The 9,900-nt window shown below is 39.3% G+C and overlaps 1 protein-coding gene across 1 annotated transcript; it reads right to left on the bottom strand.

Annotated features, from left to right (window-relative positions):
• Positions 1-2,508: 2,508 nt before the first annotated feature.
• On the bottom strand, positions 2,509-3,184 carry LOC116552846 (keratin-associated protein 3-1). Its single transcript, XM_032279731.1, has one exon. The coding sequence runs from the start codon at positions 3,060-3,062 to the stop codon at positions 2,766-2,768; it is 297 nt and encodes a 98-aa protein (XP_032135622.1). The 5' UTR covers positions 3,063-3,184; the 3' UTR covers positions 2,509-2,765.
• Between the last annotated feature and the right edge of the window lie 6,716 nt (positions 3,185-9,900).

Here is a 9,900-nt window from a genome sequence, read left to right as displayed (position 1 = left end):
TTTATAACTAGACAAGAGCCCTTGAATGCTAAAGGCCCATAGTAATAATAATAGGAGCTTCAAGTCATTTTCAGCATTAAAAATAAACTCTCAATTTTTATTCCTTACTAACATGTATGAAAACATGAAAGCTATTTTATTTTTGACTAGAAGAAAGAGAACTTGGCATGGTAACAAAAGTTATCCTATAATAATCTTAAACATTTCATTGATATTTATAAATGTCTTTCTGAACAAAAATGAAGGGATTAATAAACTTTTTTAAGAAAGCCATTTGGGAAAAATACATATTTCAAGAAATAAAAAGATACCCAACTTAAATGTCTGTCATCTAATGAGTGGATAGAGAAACTGTGGTATTTGTACACAATGGAATACTACTCAGAGGTTAAAAGAAATAAAACAATGTCTTTTTCAGCAACTTGGATGGAGCTGGAGGCCATTATTCTGAGTGAAGTGGAGTGGGAAACCACAGGAATGAAAAACCAAAAACCGTATGTTTTCACTTATAAGTGGGAGCTAAACTAAGTATGCAGAGGCATGCAGAGTGATATAATGGACTTCAGAGGTTCGAAAGGTGGAGGGTGGGAGGGAGGCCAGGGATAAAGCCCTGCATACTAGGTACCACATATACTCCTCAGGTGACAGGTGCACCAAAATCTCAGAATTCACCACCGCTATATAATTAATCTATGTAACCAAAAACCACTTATCACCCAAAAGCTACTTAAATACCTAAATACCTACATACATACATATTTTTAAAAGATGTCTTTGGTGAGAAAGTTGGGAACTGCCATATGGCAGTAATGGTAAGAGTCTCTCATGTGTCAGAGGTTGATGCTGTGGACACAGTGTTTTCTACACTTCGGGGCATCTGGTCCTCACAAGGATCCTGAGACGAAAGCAAGGCAGAGAGTAATAACAAGAAAACTGAGCCTGCAGGAAACCAAGCTATAGGTAGGAAACCACTTTACTGAAAGGGAAATTGAGACTGAGAGGGAAGCAATTGACCCAAAGGCCAAAGGCAAGTCCCCCCTGCCAAAAAAAAAATACAATAATGTCTTTATTTTCTACAAAGATCTGATTGCACTTAGATTTTTCCAAGACAAATAAGGACATGAATTAGTGGTTATCATAAAAGTTTTGTACTAAGAGGAAACTGTGTCTTTTTGCTCTCAGAATTGTGTGACTATTTCTGGTGTATAGAAAATACTACACTGTAGTCTGATATTTTAATCATATTTCAATGTTGTGATATTATATGTCACTTAGATTAGCAAACGTCTAATCATAATCATGACTAATGTAAACCAATGTAAGCCCCATTTGAGGGCGCAATGAATACTCAATAAATGCGAATATTAAGTCAAAATGGATTTTTTTGGGGAAGACAGCATATATGAAGAAATGGATATATATGCTTTTCAAAATTGCTTTGCATTTTGAGCTCAGAATTTGAGATGACTGTGACTAAGGTAATAAATTATTTATACGCACCAGCACAGTGATAAATTCTTGTAGTCAATTAAGGAAGAAAGAAAAATTAATGTCAGAATCAATAGAAACTAAAATCAAGTATTTTAAAAACAATCTATTAATCTCTAGACTCTAGCAGAGTGCTTGGCACGGTGGGTATCTTCCAGCAATATCTATTAAATAAATATCTGTTAAATAAAAAGATACAATAAAATGAGCTACCACATTTTTTACTTTTTAACCGATCACAAAGAACCATATCTATTTTTGCAATAAATTCCACTGTGAGAGCTTTTATTCTTTTGGGGTAAATCTTGGATAGTGTGATAACCTGCTGTTCAGGTTTAGGTAGGCATTCCACTTTCCCTAATGGGAAATATGAAAATAAATAATATACACCATGGAATACTATGCAGCCATAGAAAAGGATGAGTTCATGTCCTTTGCAGGGACATGGATGAAGCTGGAAACTATCATTCTCAGCAAACTGACACAAGAACAGAAAAACCAAACATCACATGTTCTCATGCATAAGTGGGTGTTGAACAATGAGAACACATGGACACAGGGAGGGGAACATTACACACCAAGGCCTGTTAGGGGGTGGGGGAGCTAGGGGAGGGATAGCAGGGGATGGGGGGGTTGGGGAGGGATAACATTAGGAGAAATACCTAATGTAGATGACGGGAGAACGGATGCAGCAAACCACCATGGCATGTGTATACCCACGTAACAATCCAGCACGATCTGCACATGTACCCCAGAACTTAAAGTATAATTTAAAAAATAGGAAAAAAATAATTGAAAGTTGACTATACTACTGCTACACTCCAAATTTCATTCTGGTATCATCTGTGCCATCAACTTTGTTCAAACTTTGAAGGTGTCTCAGGTCTAAATTTCTTTGCTTTCTGATAATAGAGGTCATATCTATTTTGTGTAGGAAAAGACAGGGAAGAGCACGTTTTACATTGATTTTTAAATAACTAATCCTTAAATAAAAAGAAAATAAATCGTCACAAGGTCATATCTGCTAAGCCAGAATAAAGTTTATTAACAAATAGTCAAATTGGTTATTTCTCAAAGAGGGATGAAATAGCCTAAAAGACAGAAAGGAGGTCTCCAACTGTACCCAAAGAAGCAAAGAATGAAGAAGATTCATCAAGACTTGGCCCCAGGAATTGGAAGGGCCTTAGCCTTGATGTAGGCAGTAGTGAGTGTTGAAGCTCAGCTGATGTGGAGGACATTGGACAGCCGCCTCACAGAACCTGTGCAGACTTGGCTGGTTAACAGCAGGGCTCACAGGGACTCTCACAGCCAGGCTGAACGTAGGTTGTCAGGTTGATCCCAGTCAGTCCGGGAGTCGGGTGACAGTTTTTGAGCAGCCAGCAAGTTGGCACATAGGTATCAGGCGCACAGCAGGGTGGGCAGCAGGTGTCGCAGCAGATGGGCTGAAGGAGGCTGATCTCATGTGGGCAGGTGCTGGGCAGGCAGACTCCGCAGCGGCAGCTTTTGTCGAAGGAGCAGAAGGTGGTGGCAGGGCCGGTAGGGACGCTGCAGGACCGAAGAGCACAGCAATCCATGGCGATGGGAGGTGGGTTTTGTTGAGTTGAGAAGAGAAGTCTGTTGGTGTCTTGATGCTCCTCTCTTCTGCCCTGGCTCTTATATACCCGTCTTCCTGGGCGTCAGCCTATTACCGAGGGATTTTTCCCCATGTTTCAGTTTATAGCTATCTCCATAAAAACCATCTAATTACTTAAGTGTTTATTACCTAAGATACACGGCTCACCTCATAAAAGAGATTTAGGTTGTTTTGTTGTCAAATTAGGACTCTTCACATTGCCCATGTGTCACTGCACAGAAAGCTTCATTCCAGTCTTCAAAGGCACCGGGCCATTATCTTCTAATCATTACACCCTTACAAATAATGGCTTGGTATGCCAGGCATCTGCAAACCTTTCCCACTTGTGTTGTTTACTTTTCAGATGAAGAGGACAAGTAAGCTTTTTGTTTGCTGTTCTACCAGTGACCAAAGGTTCTATGTGTTCCTTTAGGCCCTCTGGCTGAAAAAGTGACAACAGGTTAGATTTATTATTTGTGGCTCCAAGAAACTGAATGAAGATGAATGGATGGAATCTACAGAGAAATAGATTTTGTGTAAAGAGGCACTTTCTAACAGAGCTGTAACAAGCTGTTTGTTCTTCATTCCCTTCAAATATGCTCCAAATGATAACTTGGTGAGAACACGCAGATGGGAGTCAAGACCTGCATGAGTGACAAAGATGGGTGTCCTTTCAGCTCCATCCAACTGTGTTACAAATGAAGATTGTTTATGACCAAAAAGCTAGTTGTATTGGGCCATTCCAAAGCTCAATGGTGCAGTATTTCCCAGATTGAGTTCCATGAACACTGGTTCCAAGGGACTTGAACGGGTTCTCTGGTACTTAAGTTTGGGAAATACTGAGTTCTTCATTGTTGGGCCTCTCAGAGCCTTTAATGTGCTAAAGCGCTCTGTGACTTTTCAATATGTAGCTATAGCATATATTTTTCTCCAAACTTAATTGACCATGGGCTGCATTTTGTTTGTTTTCATAGATTAGCTTTACAGGTCAGTGCTTTATGGAACATACTTGGGGAGATTTAACAACACCTTAAAGCAAGGTTGTCCAACCTGCGGCCCTCGGGCCACATGTGGCCCAGAATTGTATTGAATGCATGAGGCACAACACAAATGCATGAACTTTCTTAAAACATTATGAGGTTTGTTTTGTTTTGTTTTTGCTCATCAGCTATCATTAGTGTTAGTGTATTTTATATGTGGACCAAGAGAATTCTTCTTCTTTCAATGTAGCCCAGGGAAGCCAAAAGATTGGATACCCCTGTTTCACAGGCTCTGTGGTCCAGGAGAATAGAGACATTTCCAAGTTACGTCTAAACCACTAAAACTCTAAAAATAAAGTTTTAAAAGTAGATAAAGTTGAAAATTTAGTATGATGATTTAGAATTACTTTAGAGTAGGAAAAATATTGAACTGGTAAAACCTTTAGCAATAGCTTACTTAGAAAGGCATCGATGATAGACTGGACAGGGAAAATGTGGCACATATACACCATGGAATATTATGCAGCCATCAAAAACAATGAGTTTGTGTCCTTTGTAGGGACATGGATGAACCTGGAAACCATCATTCTCAGCAAAGTGACACAAGAGCAGAAGATCAAACACCGCATGTTCTCACTCATAGGCGGGTGTTGAACAATGAGAACACATGGACACAGGGAGGGGAGCACTACACACTGGGGTCAGTTGGAGGGAAATAGGGGAGGGACAGTGGGGGGTGGGGAGCTGGGGAGAGATAGCAAGCGGAGAGATGCCAGATGTAGGTGATGGGGAGGAAGGCAGCAAATCACACTGCCACGTGTGTACGTATGCAACAATCTTGCATGTTCTTCACATGTACCCCAAATCCTAAAATGCAATAAAATAAATAAATGGAAAAAAAAAGAAAGGCTTAAAAACATGTATAAGTTTTCTTGAACCAATTTTTAGATAAGATGGCTCAAGTTCCAAAGATAAGTAGAAGATTGCACCATGCAGAGGAATCAGAAGCCAAATGAGATGCAAATCAACAAGATAAAAAAAAAATGCTTAGCATGAAACTGCTTTTATTTTAGCCATTTTCTTATTGGAATGATTTTGCAGTTTTGGCTTCCTATGCTACAATTTACATATCTCTTAGATATTTACATATTAAAATTAGAATTTGCATATCAAATGCTCATTGCTTGAACACCTCTTGTACATTGGGTGTCATGCAAAAAGTCGCAATAGGCTCCTGCCTTTACAGGGGTCATAGAAAAGAAGAGAGACAAAGAGAAGTAAACCAGGAAACAATAACAAAGGATTGTACATTTGGGTTTTCCAGGTTATGATACGAGAGTGTGGAGGCAGAAGCCATAGACTTTACCTGGAAAACTTAGGAAACCCCTCACAAAAAGAGAACATTTGTTTGGGTCTTGAAGGGTGAAAAGGAGCTTAGCAGGTAGAAATAAATAGGAAGGAGATTTCAGCAAGTGAAACACAATGCCATGGTGCACTCGTGAGATGATAAAAACTGTTGCCTGGTTGAAGCATAGGTTCTGGATCTGTTGGAATGAAGCTGGAAAGGTGGGCTAGTGCAGCAGTATGAAGAAGTTGTACTGTGCTTAGTATCCTACGCTTAGGATTTTGAACTTTATCTTGTAGGCACTGGGCATTATCTGAAGGTTGCTGAGCAGGTATGTGACATGACTAGGTTTTAGAAAGATACTGTAGTTTTTGAGGGGAGGCTCATTATGATCATCATTGTCACTTACTAAGTATTAGGTAATGAGCTGAGTGCTTTGCATGCATTATCTCATGCAGTTCTTACCACAGCCTTATGACAATGTATGCAATGATATTATCCTTGCCATTTGACAGACGAGGAACCTGAGGCATAGAGAGGCTAAGTAGCTAGTCAGTGAATAGCTGGCATTTGAAGCCAAGCAGTGTGGCTTCAGACTTCATGGTCTTAATCACTGTGCCAGATTCCCTCTTGCTTTAGGGGTATTGTCTGATTATAGTGCAGAAGACCCTCAAGATTAGTTGAGTGGGGCTGAGCATGGTGGCTCACACCTGAAATCCCAGCACTTTGGGAGGCCGAGGCGGGCAGATCACCTGAGGTTGGGAGTTCAAGACCAGCCTGACCAACATGGAGAAACCCTGTCTCTTCTAAAAACACAAAATTAGCCAGGTGTGGTGGTGTGTGCCTGTGATCCCAGCTACTTGGGAGGCTAGGGCAGAAGGATCGCTTGAACCTGGGAGGCGGAGATTGTGGTGAGCCAAGATCGTGCCATTGCACTCCAGCCTGGTCAACAAGAGTGAAACTCCATCTCAAAAAAATAAAAAAGATTACTCAAGTGTAAGATTGGTAGGAAGGATAGGGCGAGGTCGTTGAAGGTCCTGAGACCACAAGGGAAGTTGATTTCAGATCTATTTTCTTAATAAAAAGACTATGCTATAAAAAGGAGGTAATTTGAAGACAGGGACAATAATTAGGAAGCTATTTGGGTGTTCTGGGGGAGTGAGGAGTGTCTTGGAAGATATAGTTTTGTGGGAACAGAGAAGAGGGACTTATCAGAGATTTCTTAACACATCACCCTGTAGGGACCACCATCTGGGTGGTACATCAGTTTCCACAGTAAAATTAATATTTTTGTTTTTTAAGTAGTGGGAACACTAATCCTCTGCTAACACTTAGTATTTATTGACTGTATACCATGTGCCAGGCATGGTGCTAAGTGTTTTTGCACACTTTCTTCCTTATATCTTACGACTCTTTAAGATCAAGACTATTCCTGTACCCAAATGATGAAACCAAGAGTAAGGATATTAAGTAATAATTTTAAAGTCACACTGCTAGTGAATGATGGCTCACCTAATAGCAATAGTTGGCAAAAAATCAATATTTTTGTGAAATTAAACTTTATATAATTATAGACTGTGCTCATGTAGTTTTTAAATTTATTAATACCCTCAACAAAATGTCTAAGGCTATGCCAGGTGCTGAGCATATAGCAATAAACAGTCCAGATTAGGTCCTTGTTGTCAAGGTGTTAATTCGAGTGAGAGAAACAGACAGTAAGAAACTAACAAATGAATAAATAGGAACTCCAGAGAAGTGTCAGGGAGTACCTACCTTGGTTAGAGTGGTCAGAGCAGCTGGACTACAGTGAAGAGAAGGAATGTGATAGGAAGTGAGGTTAAAGAAGGTGGCAGGTGGCAGGCCATGTAGGATTTTTTAGGTTTTTCTACAGAGTTTAGATTTTATTCTAAGGGTGTTGAAATCCACCAGATGACTTAAAGAAGGGAGTGATAATATGTGATTTACGTTCAAAGGCAGACGAACTACAGCAGAGCCAAAGTGGAAACTGGCACGACTAGAAAGTGAGGGGGTAAACAGTTGAAGCTAGTTGTTGATGATCTGTTAAGAGGTGGTAGAGTTTGGAAGACCTTTTGAAACTGGAGATGATTGGTCATGGTGATTGAGAGGACCTGTGGAGCCAAGGATCACGTCTAGGTGTCAGATTTACTCATGGTGAGAGGATAGCTTAGCAAAAAGGCTGTTGTCTGGGGTGATAGGAAAGGGATTGGAGATGAGTTTAGTTTGGGACCTACAGACAAAGCATCCTGAGGCGGTGAGAGGGAGCAGAGCTGGAGGTGGAGATTTGGGAGGCTCCAACATACAGGAAAAATTTTGCTCACCATGACGTGCCTGGAGTGAGAATGAGATAGTCACTTTTGTGTGTGTTGGTCATGTTTTGCCGTGAGCCTCTTTGTGCCTTACCAACATCTGTCTCGCAACAACTTGGTGAATTTCTGGGTGGCTGTTGGGAAACCCCTTCCACCACGGCGCCTCCTGAATCAGTAGGGATGTTAGAAAGCTTCATACTTCAGGGCCACTCAATTTTCCTAGAGCCTGTTGGAATTCTTCATCCCTTCACAAAAGCGGGATATAGAAACCTTTAAAATTTGTCATCCTAATAAAAATCCTTAGTAAGTAAAAACATTTGGTCTTTATTTCCTGAATTGCATGAGCTTTTAAACTGCCAGTGCATTCCTTTATAATATAGATTGAAAGAAAGAATGGCTGGTATCAGGGCTGCCACTGACATCAATTTATTCTTTGTCTACTTTGCTATTTGCTGAACATTCTTGCAAAGGATTCTGAGCTTGGGTTAAATGGTGGCCTTTGGTTTTGTTATCTAATTGCATCAGATTTTTTTTTTGTTGTTGTTTTTACAGTTTGTGATTATACTCAAGCCTGATATAACTCTTGCCACCTTCTTAGCTTGCACTGCCCAAATTGAATTTCTTTTAAATAGAAGCAGTGGTGGTTTCCACTCGAGGACATCTGATAGTCTCTGTAGTTGTCATCTGGTAACCTGCAGAGCCGCTCTCATAGCTGTTAGTCACATGGCACATGCAACATTCTTGTAAGTGGTTGTTTAGCCAGCTGGCTGAAAGTGTTACCTATTTTTCCTGGGAATCCTAGCTTTCAGTTTAATTCTCATGTACTATTGTAGGCTGTGAAGTATACAGATAGTAACAGATAATTATATATGATTAAGTAATATATTAAAATGTATATTAAGTACAACTAATCTGTTTAGGAAAATAGACACTCAATAAAATTTGAGTACCTAATATATGCCAGGCACTGGAAAAATAAAATTTTCAGCTACCTACTATGTAAAATATTGAGATTTTTAAACTTATAATTGTCTTATAGTAAGCTTTGTAATTTTCATCCTTGGAATTATTTCCTAACAATAGTTGTACTTTATAATTTTATTTTGAATCAGAGATGTTTTTTCTCCATTGAGTAGATAAGTCTGACTACTGCGTTGAATCAAATAACCACTGGTTTTCCAAAGAGCTCCTGTGGTATTTGAAATTTTTTGAAATCAAGAGACTTAATTGTTATGTGTTTAAATATTGGCTGACACTATGGTTTTAAAATATACTTTGAGTTTTTAGCTTTTTTTATTAAACATATAGTTGGCTACATGGTAAGAGCAAACTCTCATGCAGAATTTTCCGTGTAATATATATATTTTTAAAGTGCATTACATGTATTATGTCATTTAATTCTTACAACAGCCCTAGGAGATTGGTATTAAAGCTATCCTCTCTTTTATAGTGAAAGGAAACTGAGACATAGAGCAGGTAAGTAAGTTGCTCAAGGTCAATGCTGGTAAGCGGTGGAATTAAGATCTGAACCAAAGGCAACTGGCCCTAGAGTCTATGTTCTTAATCACTAAACATTAGTCTATAATCTATTATTGATTACTACATTTTTCAAGAGAAAATACATAATTTGGTTTATTTCAACCAATCTCTGTTGAGCACCTGCTATTTGCTTTGTACTGTGCTTGGAGATTAAGGGTATTCAAGGACAAGCAGGACATGGTGTACTCTTAAATATCTTAAAATCTACTGGGATTTGCAGGGTACACAGGGCTTGAATGCAAAGCAGAGGAATAGGAAAGGCATTCCAGCTGTAGGAAACAGCAGCGGTAAATGCATAGAAGTGGAAAACAACAAATTGTTGTTAGGAAGCCATGACTAGTGCACTGTGTCTAGAGAACAATTGTGTGAGATAAAAGCAAGATGCAGAGTCTTGACTCCCAGGATGTGGAGTTTGAACTTAAATTAGGTAGACTCATGGAGAACCACTGATATGTGTTTTTCCAAGACAGGAAACTTACTTCTTTAACTCCCTCATTTGTAAATATGGCTAATGTTACTATCACATTGATAGGACGCTTAAAGAATAAATTAAACAAAGCATTAAAAGGTGTAATGCAGTGTCTGGAACAGAGTGCGTGCTCAATAAAT

This window comes from Sapajus apella, unplaced genomic scaffold, assembly GCF_009761245.1.
Source record: "Sapajus apella isolate SASKATOON/1434 unplaced genomic scaffold, GSC_monkey_1.0 scaffold12, whole genome shotgun sequence".
In the NCBI taxonomy this organism is placed as follows: Eukaryota; Metazoa; Chordata; class Mammalia; order Primates; family Cebidae; genus Sapajus; species Sapajus apella.
Note: the sequence above shows the minus strand (reverse complement) of the source record. Positions and strands in the feature narration are given on the sequence as shown.